Source organism: Varanus komodoensis, unplaced genomic scaffold, assembly GCF_004798865.1.
Source record: "Varanus komodoensis strain SLA01 unplaced genomic scaffold, ASM479886v1 scaffold44_3, whole genome shotgun sequence".
Taxonomy (NCBI): domain Eukaryota; kingdom Metazoa; phylum Chordata; class Lepidosauria; order Squamata; family Varanidae; genus Varanus; species Varanus komodoensis.
The window spans coordinates 3,778,937-3,794,755 of NW_025336010.1; the positions used below are offsets into that span (position 1 = coordinate 3,778,937).

At 53.0% G+C, this 15,819-nt stretch overlaps 1 protein-coding gene across 2 annotated transcripts in view; it reads right to left on the bottom strand.

Moving 5' to 3' along the window:
• Nucleotides 1-15,819, bottom strand: part of OSBP2 (oxysterol binding protein 2) — a 137,167-nt gene that overhangs the window by 6,595 nt on the left and 114,753 nt on the right. For both annotated transcript variants that reach the window (XR_006416086.1, XM_044444239.1), the window contains exons 5-11: nucleotides 13,129-13,249; nucleotides 12,625-12,691; nucleotides 11,440-11,604; nucleotides 5,208-5,453; nucleotides 4,148-4,268; nucleotides 3,523-3,626; nucleotides 1,153-1,248 (exon numbers count right to left, since the gene is read on the bottom strand). Coding sequence is in view for 1 of the 2 variants with exons in the window: in XM_044444239.1 (XP_044300174.1) it covers nucleotides 1,153-1,248; nucleotides 3,523-3,626; nucleotides 4,148-4,268; nucleotides 5,208-5,453; nucleotides 11,440-11,604; nucleotides 12,625-12,691; nucleotides 13,129-13,249 (920 nt within the window). In the remaining variant the exon portion in view is untranslated. The remainder of the gene's footprint in view (nucleotides 1-1,152; nucleotides 1,249-3,522; nucleotides 3,627-4,147; nucleotides 4,269-5,207; nucleotides 5,454-11,439; nucleotides 11,605-12,624; nucleotides 12,692-13,128; nucleotides 13,250-15,819) is intronic.

The following is a 15,819-nucleotide window of genomic DNA, read 5'->3' on the forward strand; positions in this document are numbered from 1 at the left end:
AAAAGCCAGTGTGGTCTGGCAAGAGCCTAGGACTGGGAGAGCCAGGTTCGAGTCCCCGCTCAGCCATGGAGCCGACTGGGTGACCTTGGGTCACGTCCAGATGCTCAGCCCCACCTTCCTCACAGGGCTGTTGTTGTGAGGATAACAGTGGAGCTGTGTCAGCCACTTTGGGTTCCTCACAAAAGGGAAAAAAGCAGGATACAATGCAATGGAATAATAGCGATACAAGCCTTGGCTAATCTGAGACTAAACAGAGGATGGATGGACGGATGGCCTCCAACCAATCATTCAAGCAGCGGCTTCTAGGTTTGTTTCTAAATTTATTTATTAGACGTCTATCCCACTTTTTCCCAGCGAATTCAAAGCGTCTGGCATCCTTCTCCTCTTCCTGCTTTCAATCGTATCCCCACAACAACCACCCTGTGAGGAAGGTGGGGCTGAGAGTCCGTGACTGGCCCAAAGTCACGCAGTTGGCTCCATGGTTGAGCGGGGACTCGAACCCGGGTCCAATCTGTACTCTTAACCACTGTCCCACACTGCCTCTCATGGAAATCACATTACTCTGCTCTTGCTAAATTCTACTCATTTCCGAGCTATGCCAGAGGTTTTCCTTTTATTTATCTTATTAGGATATTTTTATCCCATCCATTCCAGTTCGTCTCTGGATAGCTTACAATATAGAACAACTAATAAATGCATCGATCAACAAGAAAAGAACACACAACTGAGGATATCAATAAAATCATAATTAAAATATTTAAACTTCAAAATACTGGGTAAATAAAAAGGTCTTGACCCGGCGCTGAAAAGCGTGTAATGTCGGAGCCAGGCAAACCTCTCTGGGGAAAATGGCTTAAAGCAGCCTTCCCCAGATGGAAGATGCATCAGTGAGGGGGGGGGGGGGGGGTTGTGCATGTCAGGTTGGGGAAAGCGGGTTTCAGGGAAGAAGAGATCCCCACGGCTGTGTGACAGAAAACAGATATCTGGAGACATCGTATTTCAGGGCTTTGGTGCTCTTTACCTATTTAAATTGTGCATTATACCACTTATCACCAAGTCTGCTGTCTCATCTGGAGTTGTGTTTTGTACACGGATGGGACTGTGGAAGCTGCCACTGTGCTGATAACAATCATTAGGGGGAAAAACACTTACCTTTCGGGGAATGTCTCTGGAAAAATAGCTGTACTGAGTAAATTTCAGCTGGCATTTGTCTTTTGATTTGTGGTTGATGATTTCTATGTCACCAGACTGGGTGGGGGAGAAAGAGAGAGAGAGAATCTGAAAAGAGGCAACATTTCCCTTTTCTTTGTGCCCACACTGCCGGTGGGTGGCGCAGGATGCCCTCGGACTCCCCAGGGAGGATGGGGCAGCCTCTGGACATCTTGAGATCCGCATGTGTGTGCAAGCTACACAGAGCGCTTTAAGTAATGCTCTTTCAAGGAACACAATTGTAAGTCAAAATGAGATTTAAAAGAACTTTTTAAAACATAAGGATGTCCATATAAAGTACTTCCAATTAAGAAAGCAGAGCATCTTGAACTTTTCTTCCGCAGCCCTTCTAACATGAACAACCACTCAAATATTTGTGTTAGAAGAGAACTATTAGCAATCACACAACAGAAAAAGAAAATTGCAGACAACCTTGGAAATACACGTTAAGCAAGATGCACACCTGTTGGACATCAAGTTTCCTTGCAGTTTCCTTCTTCTGTTATGCAACTGCTTCTAATCCCTTGCATGTTAATTATCTAGGCTGCCCCAGGAACTCCACTTCGACAAGGTGAGGTGGGATGAACCCAGCCCTCAGCAGAGAATGAGCAACTGCAGGGAAGGAGACCTTCCTTCTGCGGCCACCTGCCTCCAGATGGCAAAGCAAGAGGAGAAACTGCCGGGCCCGTTCCCAGGCGCAACCCAGGCTCAGCGGGACACTGCCTTCATTGGCCCCGTCAGATCTCCCTGCTCCCTCTGAGCCAGCTGCAATCCTCACAGCAGCTGCCGGGAAATTAATATGCCCAGCAGCCATATCTTGTCTCCAAGTTTACTGAAAAGTATTTTTGGAGTGCTTTGGTCTTGAATGGGCCACTAAGAGCTATTTGCTTTACAGAAAACCCGCTGGCAGTCTGAAAGCTGCTCGAACCAGACTGCTGATACAGATGAAGGACGCTGCCTGTGCCTTTGGCCACTCACTTTGGGGCCTGTCATGATGAGCGTCCGCGAGAGACCGGGGCCACCGGCCCTTGCCCCCCGTCCTCCCAAGCACCGGCAAGAGAAGACCAGCAGAAACAGTGCCCAGAGAAGATCACCCCAGTTCCAAGCGCATGGAATGCCTGTTTGCAGCACAGCCCTACAGAAAGGCCGTGTTAGGGGGCTACAGCCCCGTCTCCCAGGGAGGCCCCCGCTCCACCCGCTTGCCATTCATCAGCACTCGCTGGAATACAGGTGCCCTTCCCTGCCGCTTCGGAGACACCGGACCGGTCGGCTTTTCCCCCATCTGCGCTTCACCCGCTGCTGCCTCCCCTTGACCTTTCCCAGCTGAGGCCTTTCCCCCGAAATCCGATGCCCTTCTCCCCTTGTCCATACATCCTTTTCCACAAACAGGCGTGTTTTTAAGAGGAGGATCCTTGGAGGACACGGATGCAGAAACTCTGAAGCATATACAAAGGTGGGGTTATTTTTGTCCTGTGGGACCAAGCGCCGCAGCTTTTTGGCCCCCAGCGCTGCTCTGCCCAACATGCTGCCCTGGCCAGCCTGATTTCCAGCCTTTGCCTCAGTATTTCGGGGTGCAGCCTGATGCCTGTGGCAGCCTTTACTGCTGAGCATCCACAGGACTGCAGCCTCCGTCTGTACACCGGAGGTCAGCTCCCAGGTTTCAGTCCATCTATGTATGGTGCCCATTGCCTGAAGTGTACAGATTTTTTTTGACTGAGGGATACTTTGGAACAGCACTTTGGGGGCTGAAAGCTAGCCTTAAAATATAACAATTCAAATAGAGCATTTGTCTTGGAATTCTGGTTTTATTGGGCTATTGCGCACAAACAGGGCAACCGATCTGGGTTTCCCATCAAGTGCACGCTCTGAGGGGAGTCGCGGCCAAGCTCCGCTTGCCTCTCGGCCTCTCTCACATGATCTCACGTGCAAACAGGCGCTGCTCTTGCATTTGCACTTAGAAACACAGAAACAGCGCGAGTCCGAAGGGGTCTCCCGGGCCATCTAGTCTGACCCCCAGCTCCAGCCGGCCCCGCCCACGACAGGCCCACCACGTGCACGTCCAGCCTGCCCTTGTACTTGCGCACACATTTTAGACATACCCAGAAACGTTCAGTGCAGGAAGAGACCCACCAGGAGCCTTCCACAGGGGATCCAGGGCAAAGGGATAATTCGGCCCTCCCACCTCGCCTCGCCTCGCCTCGCCCCAGCCCATAGGAGCGCCACGCTTTGCTCCCATCTGCAAAACGTGTCCATCTGCTGCACCTATAAGTCTGGGCTGTCCTGTCGGACAGGGGCGGCTTTTGCTCTGCTGACCTGGTCGATCCACAGCTTGCCCACAATGATGTTGTGAACCGTCGAGGTCACCTTCCTCCAGATGTAGTGGTTGCCGCTGGAGTGGAACTCCAGGTGGATGGCACCTGCGGGGAAGGAGAGGAAGGAAGGAGGAAAGCTTTACTTCTACGACAAAAGCTGCAGGGCAGTGGCAGAGAGAGACTTCCGAGTCAGGTTCTCCTTGCCTACATTGTACATGGAATCAGTCCACTATTACGTCCCACACGGGACACTGGAGATCACGGCAGAATGCCCACAACGGAAATGGGACACTGTGCCCTCTGCCCACCACACACGGCCACTGGCCAGCTCTTGTCCACATGAATACAAAGACCGCCCTGCTGGGTCGGACCAACCCCATCCAGGGTCTGTTTTCCGGGCGCCAAGAGCAGAAATCAAGAGCAGCTAAATGCCAGAGATTCACAGAGATTCTCAACCTCTGCAGGACCGCTTGAGCCGGCCTGCAGCAGCTCCCAAGGACTCCAGTGCCAGTGAAACGGAGGAGGAGACGCCGCAAGGGCACTCCGATTCCCCCACAGTGTGCACGGCAGACAGACGCCAGCCCCCGATCCCTGCCAAGGAAGTGGAAAGCTGCTGGGCTGCTTACCCAGGGGCATGATGGAGAGGTATTTGCCCCGGAATTTGCTTGCAATGGTGATCTCCTGCCAGAGCGTCCAGCCTCGCTTGGAATACACATGGTGGGCTGCAGCCGGAGGATGATGACTCACCTGGGGAGCACAAGCAGAAGCAGCCTTGGCAGCGAGCCACGGCACGAGCCGGGGACTCCCCTGGAAGGCCCCAGGCTGTGGCTGCAAGCATGGTGAGTGCACAGCAGCCGCTGCCCGAGTGCTGGTGTGCCCCTCAAGTCTTGGTGCCAGAGAGATCCGGTTCTAATTTGCTGCAAGCCACAGTCTTTGCACACTATGATGTGCTGTGCCGGGGCAAAATGGCAAACTCTGTTTTGACACAAATTAGAAACAGGGCTTTCAATTCCTTCCTTCTGAGCTCAGTGGAAGTGGGGCAGGGCATGGGAAACAGGAAGGCATGAGAGCTCAAGCCTCCACCCTTATGCCCGAAGGAAACCACGTGAAGGAGGGGATATTTGAAACACAGAAACAGAAACAGAGCAAGTCAGAAGGGTCCTCCTGGGCCATCTAGTCTGACCCCTGGCTCCAGCCGGCTCCATTCATGACATGCCTACCGTGTGCATGTCCAGCCTATTCTTAAACACCCTCACCAGTGCGGCTTCAACCACCTCCCGAGGAAGCCCATTCCATACCAAATCTTGCAAAGTCCAGTGCATTTGAACTGCAGGGTGGCAAGACTCTGAAACCCCCTTCTCCAAATTCCACTGAGGAGACAGAAAAGAATGCTGGCACAGCAGTGCCAGGTTATTCACAGTATAAACATGGTCACCTGGCAGGTGTGCTGCTGAGAGCAGCGGAGGCACGGTTTGGGGGTGAGAGAAGGGAAGATGGCCTCCAGACCATGAGTGAACTGCTCTGCCCCACCTTTAATTCATTAAGACGCCTTCCATTTTATCCTCTTCTTCTGAGGAACCCTCTTAGCGGCACCAGAGGGCCGCAAGGAGGGCCGTCCGTGGCCAGGCAGGGACGCCAGCCCGAGTCCTGCACTCTGCCCGGCACCGCGCCAGCTCTCTCCCTTACCTGCTCACAGAGTGAGCGGAAGCCCATCTCGTCCAGGCGGTCCATCTCAAAGGTCTCGCCCAGGAGTGGGTTGAACGGCTTGGCTGTTCGGTGGACTGTCGTGGAGTAGGAAGACACGGAGAACGCGGCCACGAAGCACATCTGCTCCACGGAGCTTTCACACTTGACGGCTTTGTCCAGCAACTCGTGGTACTCCAGGTCTTCCGTTAGTCTCTGCAGCATGGACAGCGGCTCGTTGAAGTTCACCTGTGAAGTCAGGCAGAGCACGGCGTGGGTCCCACACGGGCCAACCTGGGGCTTGCGGAGCTTCGCACATCCCCAGGGGCTGCCCACAGCCCGCGGCTAGCCCCCTGCCCAGACACCACACACCTCCCCCATTCCGTGGGGACTAGCAGGACCACACGACACCGAGTCCCGTGTCCCTTGCACTTTGCACACAGCATCTGGGGTATGATTCCAATGGCGGTGCCAACCCCATGTTACGGCTGGGGGTTGCGCGTGACAGAGTGGCTCGGCTCTGGTGACACAGACCCAGAAATGAAAGCAGAGTTCCCAGGATGCTGCACCCACTCCAGGTACCACACACCGCATTCCCACGTGCACGCAGAGACTGGGTTACGGAGCAATGATTTTACAAGGTGTGAAGAAAGCCGGAGTGTGCCTATTGTGGCGCTGAAATGTGCACTTTGCGTGGCCTCCGTGAAAACCGATCTGAATAGGCTTTGTCTGCTTCTGCAGAAGGCCTGCGTGGGTGTCCCTGAGCAGCACTGTGAAGTGCAGGAGAGCGACATCCACTTTGCACATTCTTAGAAAAGGGAAATTCCACTCAGATGGGCTGGGGATTAAACTCAAGTACAGAATATCCTTTCAATAAACTACCTATGCTCATCTTTTCTCTTGTGTTTGCTTATTAGATTTATATCCCACTTTCTCTTGAATACTTTGAGTGTAAGTGGCTTACATCATTCTCCTGGGGCCGCTCTCCCTCTTATCCCCACAGCAGCAGCTCTGTGAGGGAGGCTGGGCTAAGAGGTGCTCCAGGCCCAAAGTCACCCAGCTGGCTCAGGGCTGAGCGGGGACTAGAATCCAGGGTGCCCGAGTCCCGGACCCGTGCTCTTCACCACAACCCCACGTCAGCTCCCAGGGTGTTCGCGTGTGTCCCACCCTCAACCTCGTATTGGTGGCAGTGGGGCAGGTCAGCAAGTGGCTCTGCTCCTTTTGCCCAGAAATATAAGCATTGCACTACAGCCAAAATGCCGCAGAGGTGGGACTACTCACTCAAGGAACAGTTTCCCCATGGGGGGGGGGGGGAGGAAGCCCCCCCCAATTATAAGTGTGTTCCCATTAAAACAAGAGTGGTGTGTGCTCTCATGCTTTCATATGACCCACACCATAATTTAATTTGCTGCAGCTGAAGCAGCACCTTTAGTTCAGTTGGCCTGCCTTCTATGCCACCTGCACCTGTTTGCCAAATTTGGCTGGCAGCGAACCAGCTATTTCCCCCCTGCTCCTAATGAGTTTCAGTAGCCATGTTGGCAGTGGGGTGGGGGAGGTACACCCTCACACAGACAGCTCCGTGCCCAGTAGGATGCAAAGGGGCTGCAGGGATTCCAGACAGATGCTGTAAACCCTCACGCTGACCCCACGCTCTCAGCTGCAAGCACTTTTAATAGTCCCCCCTGTGGCCTTGAGAACCAGCTGCACGCAAAGATTACTTCATCTGGAATTGTCCCCAGGCAGGACGCTGGCGCTGATATTTTCTGGGGGACCGAAAGGTCTTTTAAAAGGCTGTTCGGATCTTTTCGACTTCCTTTCCTCCACGTTGCAGCCTGGATTTTTACTGTTGTCCCAAGAAAGCAGAAGCTTGTGCTAAGGGCCACGGGGAAAGCCAATGGTTCTCCTGCAGAACTGCCAAGTACAACAACTGCAATGGCGACAGTGACCGAGCACAGAGAACGGGAAAAGGAAACAGTGATCTGGCTGGCTGAAAGCACATGCTGAAACCACCAGCCTGCTTACGAGGAGATTTCTTAGCTTGCAAGAAAAAGGAGGGGTGCAAAAGTTGAAGCATTTCCTTTGGATACAGAACTCAGATTTCTGCTCATCGATGAAAAAGGTTCTGGACAAGTCACTTTCATCCTGACCTTCTTTACAGGGTTGTTTTGCAGGTAGAGCTCAAAACCCCTTAGAGAAAAGGGGGGAAATTATGTGATACAAACAAAATCAAAGAGTTTCGCTCATGACAATTTCTTAGGGCTGAGTTATCTACTGCACTGCCTCACTTACCTGAAAAAAAAAAAATGCAACATTTTGGATCCTTAATTCCATCACCTCGCTCTAAACTGCATTCTCAATTCTGCATCCTAGGTATATGAATTTGGCTTAAACCAGACCTGAGCCCTACAGGGGTCGCCTCAGAGTCTATCTTGGATAAACACTGGTCTAGTCACTCCATCGCCTGCGTGTTTTAAAACTGTGAATGGTTCACAGAGACAGACACATCAAAAAGCAAACCTACTCCCTACAAAGAGCCAAAAAAATAAATTCAAACATCTACAGTACCAGCACTCAGATCAAAATTTAAATGGGGTCACTGAAGAAGACGGCCTAAGCGTAGAAAGAACTGGCTGAATTTTTTGTGCAGCCAACTTTGTTGTACCTTTCTTACCTGCACTGCAGTTTATATGGCTACATTCACAAACAAAACGAACTGCAAGAACCCCATTACTGGCGGGCAGCCAGGTCCTTTTGCACCAAGAAGAAATGGTCTCGGTTCTACGAGAGCCACCCAAACAGCTGGGCGGGGAGGCAGCGGGAGGGGACCGGAAGGGAATGAGGCCACCGCCGTCCAGCCACCTCCCCTCCTCACCCCACGATGCCTCCAGACTGCCAGTGAGGGGCAGGTTGGGGGAAACATCTCCTGCACGCTGACCAAGTTACTCTGCAAGCTGGAACAGGAGTGCAGAAATTCAAACACTGTCAAACACAAAACGCATCGAGGCATGACAGTCAAGGGCCGCCCGGTACCCCTCAACCTCAAGAAAGGAAGCACACGGAGGAACAGGGGTGGTGAAGGAGCAAGCTTGCTGAAAGGAGGCACGGAGGGCAAGAATCAGAGTGTGTGCCCTGCGGTAGCTCAGTGGATATGATCCGAGTGTCGGTGGGGGGCCCATCAAAGAGCAACTGCTCGCATTGCAAGTAAACATGAGTGCATGAGTGTATTTGTGTGTGTCCTTTGACACATGCACAAAAGGCTCCCAGCATATAAGAAAGACTGACTGCCATGCCAAGGTTTTCTTGCAGGCTAAAATATTTCCCAGTGTGGTTCCTGCGTGGATTTTAATCGCTTTGTCACAGCATGTGCTGGAACAACAGAGTTAAGGCACCGGATCACTCACTCCTGTGGGCATGCGGGGTTGTCAGCTACCGTTTTTCAGCAACACACACCTTGCCCTTGATTCCAGATTCCACACAGGACTGCTTGTGTGAAGACAAAAAGCGCTCTGGGTGCAAGAGTTGTGCGGGGTGGTTGGGGTGCCTGGGAGCAGGCGTGGAAGTGACACAGCTGTCTGCTCAACACCTGTCCTTATGTGAGCCGGCATAGCAGCCACTTGTGACCCAGAGAGAGCCAGCGTGGTGCAGTGGCTAAGAGCGCTGAGCTGGGACTCAGGTGATCCGGGTTCTAGTCCCCGCCTGGCCACGGAGCCACCTGGATGACTTTGGGCCAATCACAGACTGTCAGCCCAGCCCACCTCACAGGGTGCTTGTTGTGGAGATAAGACTGAGAACAGGAGAAGGAGAAGGATGTAAGCTGATTGGAGTTCTTTGTAAGAAAAAAAGGTGGGGTATAAATTTAATTCACTGGAGAAGACCCTGATGCTGGGAACGAGTGATGGCAAAAGGAGAAGAGACGGCAGAGGATGAGGTGGCTGGATGGAGTCCCTGAAGCAGTTGGTGTGAGCTTAAGTGGACTCCGGGGGACGGTGGAGGACAGGAGAGCCTGGAGGAATGTTGTCCATGGGGTCGCGATGGGTCGGGCATGGCTGTGAAAACCTACAGGCATTATAGCCCGGAAGCATGGGGGAAGAGCCGGCATTGCCTTCCCGCTGGTGATGTGATGCAAGCTGTAAAATGGTCAAGTTCTCATTTTCCTTTTGCTCTACATGGTAGCAAAACTTTGGGGAAATGAACAGCTATTTGCCATCTGTAAAATGGCTGCGTCGAGCAGGAAAAAAAAGAACTGAATCATAAAAAGCCATTCTAAGGTAATATCCAGTGCTATTTCCGTACTTCTAAATGTCTCATTCGCCTAATTCCATAACGAGATGCACCATTCTATTTTAACTGAGACATAGAAAGAAAGCCATTTTGGATTTTTAAATTTCCATTTTCTCAGCATGATGTTGTCAGAGAAAGCTCATTTAAATATCAAACTATGAGCCATTTAACACTCTATGACGAACACATCTAATTTCATGGTATCCAAAGGCGTATATTCTCCATCACCTGCATGGACCCTTAGGTCTTCTTCAGGGGCCAAAGGAAGTTAGAGAGGTGGCCCCAGAAGAGATGGTCTGCTCACTGGTGGCACCCCACTTCTGGAATAAACTCCCCAAAGAAGTTTGCCTGGCACCCACAGTGTTCTCTTTTTGGGACCAGAGAAAAACCTCTCTTTCCTCCCCGACATTTTAGAGACATAATTCTAGATTATTATGGCTATGCTATCCATTTCTGGGTGGGTGATTCTTTATTATACTCTATTATATTATTTTATACATTTGTATTGTATATTAATTGTATTTAAAATGTCATCACAGTTTTTTAGCTGGTGGTAATTTGCCGAGAAATGTTCTAACCCAATTAAATAAGCAGCTACAGTCATAACCTGTGTTGTTGCCCAAGCTACATTTCAGCTATATTTCAGCTGGCCATCCTTGTGATGTGTCGATGTAGGATTCTAATCGTCTTTGGGACAAAGAGTAGGCTATGAACCTGTCCTAACATTTCATGAAAGCTGGCAAAACAGTGTAGCTTCCAAGGGCAAGGTCATGTTGGTAAGGAATCGCCACTGGACTTCGCAGCTGGGACCCTTCGAGTCAAGCTGTAGCATCTCATTTAGACAGACAGGCAGACAGACTCAAACACAGCACGTCAGAAAATGGAAGCAAGAAACCAGCTCAGGAAAACAGCGCCCTCAAACAGCTTCCAACCCAGAGAAATTCCCCCTGACAATCCTGGGATGCTACAGAATTCACTCCAACAGGATGGGCTGGTGGCGGATTCAGAGGTGGATGAGACCAATTCACGGAGCTGATCAGTGGTCACAAGCCATGAGGGCCCAGTGCTCCCTCCAGGACCAGAGGCAGGATGCTGTTCTGCTCCTGACCTGCACCTGGATTTTCGCTGGCACATCTGGCCAGCTGTGAGGACAGAGAGGCCTTTGGTCTGCCCAGCATGGCTCTTCTCGCAGGTCTATGAGTATCAAACCTTTCTCCATACATTCCACCTCGGCAGCAAAGGTCCTCCGGGGATAATCTTTTGCAATGAGAACTACCCAGGGGACTTTTTCAGTGTGGTCTCTCAGCTGTGGAACGGTCTGTCAGGAGAGATACTTCTGATTCCCAAAATTCCCACCTTTAAGAGGGAGTTAAAAGGTACCTCCTCCGACAGGCCTTCCCAAATTAACTCTCATGTCAGTTTTATTTACTATGTTGTCTTCATCAATATTACTCACTGTTCGTTTTAATTCCTGTAAACTGCCTGGAGCCTATGCAAAATATGAAGATAAATTTATATATATAAAGTTGGACTTGGCCTAAGGCAGCCCCTCACTGATTCCACTGCATTTTTGTCATGACCCCCCATCAGGAAACCAGACGAGGAGGGGAGGAGTGTGGTGTCCTCCCGCCCCATCTCGTTCTTGCCACGACTTGCCCGAGGCCCCGCAGGAAGCTCTGTGGCCGCGTGGCAGAGCTGAGCCTCAGCCTCCCGCCGGCCCAGCTTCTTAACCCTACCTCTCAATCCTGCAGCTTCCTCTCAGTGAGCACCTGAGTCCCAAGGCCGAGTAGGACACCGTTCAAAGGACAGTGTCACCAACAAAAGCACCACACACAGCTACCCGCTGGCCGGGCCTCAGTGCCATGCCACGCCACGCCACGCCGTGGCACAGGTAATGCACCGGACCGGCGCCACAAGCCACGGCAAGGACTGGCGCACTGCAAGAAACACGTACGGGCATGGGGATTTTGGAGAGTTCCTTGCCAATGCAGTTCTTCATGATGCTCCAGAGGTTAAGGCTGTAGTTGGGTTTGTCTGGGATCCGGGTCCGTCTCCTCGTCTTGGGCACGACATCTCTGTTTGAAGTGTCAAGGCTACTTGGACTGGAGCTCTCGAACACCTGGAAAAGGGGTGTGGCCAAAGGAACTCAAAGCTGGTCAAACAGCAGCACTTCCTGGGGGGTTCCATGCATGGAAGCGTCTAGATGAAAAATGCCACCCCCCGGGGGGACTCTGAGGAAGGTCAAGGGAGAAACTGGCCCCCACCAGGTACCCTTCACTCTACGTAAGGTGGGCAAGGCCCACCTTAGGAATCAAGGGCTGAGACACCGTCCGAGTCACACACACCTAACGAGGGGGCATCCTGCTGCTTCTTCTAGCAACCCTCAGCATGAGCCTGCAATGGATCAGCATGAAGCCAGGGGGTGGGCCATGCCTGGCTCAGGAAGAAGCCAGTCATTCAAGATTAAAAACTTCCCAGAGAAAGACAGTATTCCCAGACAAATAAATTAAGGTCTTCAGGCTCAGCTTTGAATCTTCCCTCAGCTGGATATGATCCTTACTTCTCATACACATTGGCCTGGTTTGCACACAACTCACTGTGGGTTAGGCAGCCCATTGTTGGTTGAGGCCCCTCGGGAGCAAGCACACTGCCTCCCCCAGCCCAGCACGTCTGCCTTGCCTCTCCTTTCATGGGGAACACGGGAACCCGTGCCTTATGGTCAGACTAAAACTCTGGCTTGTTTCTCCCTTAAGAACCTGGAGTGCGAGATTCAGGGGCCACATCAAGCAAACAGTGCCCCGTTCCAGGGTCCCTGGAAAGGGCCATCAAAGGTGGAAGCAGTGGGTGTGCAGGAGGTGGGCGTTCGCTCGCTCGCTCGCTCTGGTTCAGCCTTGAACTGGTGTTACCTGTGAACCAGGTCATTATGGAACCCTCCACCCCAGGAAACGAGGGGTTGCTCCTCCACTCCTGCTATAGGCACGGCCTCTTTCGCTCCGCGGATAAGGCAGGTGCCAGCAGGGCTGCTGCACAGCGGGAGGAGCTGAGCCCGGGTTCCTCCTCTACTTGCACTGGCAATCCCTCCAAAAGAGCCCTCCCTCCCTCCCTCCCTGCCTTCGGGGTCCTGCCCAAAGCAGCTTACGCTGTCGTCCAAGTTCCAGTCGTCGGCACGGCCCTCACTGGCCCCGCTGATGTTGCTGTCGGTGCGCCTGCAGAGAACACACAGACGACAGTGACAGGTGAGGCGGAGCATGGCACCCAGCACCGCGCGCCGGCGTCACCGGGCTCCCGGAGGGGCGTCTGCAGAACGTGCCCCAGAGAGTCACAATCGAGGGTGGGATTCCAATATGCAAATGCATCGTGCAGCATTCTTACTAGCCCAGATTCCACCACCTTCTCTCAGTCCAGTTCTGCTGGAACCGGCAGCCGAACAGTGCTCCGGACCGCTCCTGTCACCCCTAGAGAGGAACCGTCTGGCCATGCCAAGGGACACGGGCGCTTTCCCTGAGAGGCGCCCGCAACCGGGCCACCAACTAGGGACGGCCTCCGGTGCTTCACTGGAGGGAGAGCCAGCCTGCCCTCGTCAGCCTGACACGCAGGCTCCTGCGAGGCGCTGCCAAGGCGCGTGTGAGTTGGAGACACCCACCGGTGATGCTTCGAAGGATCAGCAGCTACTGTGATGAACGCGTGTGCATCCTCCATGGCGTCAAAGTACTCTGTCTCCTCATCTTCATCGCTGGCTTCCCCTTTCACATTCTGCACGCTCCCTGGCGGAGAGAGGCACTGATGAGCCGGGGGCAGCCTGCACAAGAGGCGAGCCAAGAGGAGGACGGCCGGGCCGCCATTCTGCTCCTGTGGTGGCGCTTCCATCCAAAGACCTTCCCATCGAGACGGCCTCTGGCGTGTTACCTGGGCTGCGCCAAAGCAGGTATGTTGGGGGGATCTCTGTTCCTTGTTATGTTTTTAATCTTGTGATTATGATCACTTTAGCTGCATTAATTTTAATCTTGCTTTCCTATGGTTAGCCACTCTGAGCACCATGGAAAGGTGGGGTATAAATCAGATAAAATAGATACACGAATGACTTCTGCAGAGACAACTGTGCCTGTTGTGTGCTTTTTGCAATTACTTCAAATCCCAGGAATCTGAAGTAATTGCAAACTCACAGAGACCTGTTCTCCCCTGCAGAGGAAGGCAGGACGTGCTCCAAAGGAGCAAAGCACAGGGAGCCAAGGTTCCACTTGGATGCCAGGAAGCACTTCCTGACAGTCAGGACCCCGAGGGGGTGGAATGGGCTTCCCCAGGAGCTGGTTGGGGCCCCATCGGTGCGGGTGTTCAAGGATAGGCTGGACATGCACATGGTGGGCATGTCGTGAGTGGAGCCGGCTGGAGCCGGGGGTCAGACTAGATGGCCCGGGAGACCCCTTCTGACTCGCTCTGTTTCTATGCATGCTGTAGTGGCACCTTAACTGAGGCTGTGGGTATTTTGTGCCAAAAAAATCACATTGTAGACCGATATAACACCTGCGGGTGCACAGCATTGCCAGAAACATTCATGCCTTGGCTGCCTCTACAAGTCCCAAGGTTTCCCACTCCCAGTACAACGTTCTCTGGAGTTGCATTGTTTCAGTGGCATGCACAATATTGTACTTGTTGGACCCTGGAGAGAATTCAGTTCCATGAAACTGCTAACCGTAACTGTTGCTGTCGCTGCTGGTACAGCTTCCGCACACCTGTCTGAGGGCTCTGCCCGTCGGTCTGTTTTGGCCAGAGGCAGAGCAACAACAGCCTCTGTTCTTGACTCGGCCTCGAACGTTCCCTGCTCTCTGCTCGCTGTATTCTTGAATACAGGCTCTCTGCGCTGGACTACATGGCATTGCTGCCTTTGCCATGCTGCTGGGTGTCAGGAGCTAGGCGTCCCCTCCCAAGCAAGACAGTCCCTTCAGCAATTCTTGGAAGAGTCTTTATTCTACACAGGAGTCTGAGCATTCACAAGCCTTGGAGCATACACAAGGAGAAGTGCTGCCTCCTCTCTGCCCCCCTTTACCCAAGGCTTGCTTATGAACCCTCCGGGGCCGGATCCTGGAAGGAGGAGCGCTGTGAAAGCATGCACACCATCGTCTGTACTCTGAACCCCTCACTGGTCCAGCCCGTGGCTGTGACGATGGGCCCTCGTGCTTATGTCTTGAGGGGGATCATATTCTCCCTCTGAGAACTCTGTCCTTCATCCGCCTCGTTCCCACAGGCGGGAAGGAGACAGGGCCCCAAGGCTGTCCTTGGACTCCTTCGATCCAGAGCTGGCTCAGGCTGGCACGACGGGAGCGTCCGACCAGACGTGGGCCCATCAGTCGCAACAACAGCTCTGCTATCGGAGTGTGGACTCTGAGCCACGCTTGGTTCAGCCATCTCCCCATCCTCCTCAGAGTCCGAGGTATCATTTCCACCCAAGCCAGCCATCTCTCTCGCACCCCGGGGAATCTCAGCTGAGTGGCACGCACGACACCAGGGTCACAGATCCCGGGCACAGGTCATCAGCCTTGCTCCAAAGACCTCCTGCCCCAGTGCAGCCAGCAGGGCCTAGAGCGCAGCCCCAGCCGTTTTTTTTGGAGTCCTCAGGAGAATAAAAATAATACTTCTCTCCAACACTGCTGGGCCCCCACATTCCCCACCACTGTCAGAGGGAACAGGCTGCCAAGAAGAGAACTGCAGGTTCTTGCAGAGGACTGGGCAGCGCCAGCCCAGCCGGAGCCATCTCTGCAGGCTGCGGGTGACGGCAGCGATCTCTCTGCTGGCCACTGGCAGGGATGGACACAGGACCTCGGTGTGAAAGTGGAAATTACTGGCACAGGACAAACACGGGGAGCAGGTCTCCTCCTGCTCCTTCCAAGCAGACTAGAAGAAAAGGCTCAGTAACTAGCTTTTTGTTATGGCCCTGTGACACAAAATAAGAGTATTGCTGAAGTCAGCAATCGCAGACTCAGCCAACGTCAGAAGGCTGGCCATTGGGGAGACGCAGCTTCAGGAGAAGCTGCCACTCCCAAAAGGCTTGCCCCTCGTCCCTCCCAAGACGGAAAAACCAAGCTGCACCGTCAGGGTGGACAGCCCCATTTCAAGGCCAATGGTGTGGAGCATTTGCGGCTTCTCAGCTGTCCTGCCCTCTTAACCAGACGCTGCTTGCCTGGATTAATGGCGTCCGTTTCTCCCCACTCCGTACCTGCTGGCTCACCAAATTCCCCACAGAATTTGAAACTGCCTGTTCTCAGTGACTGCCTGACCGACGTGAATTCCTGCCCTGAGTCAACAATATTTAAAGTCTGTATCACATGAGAAGCGGGCC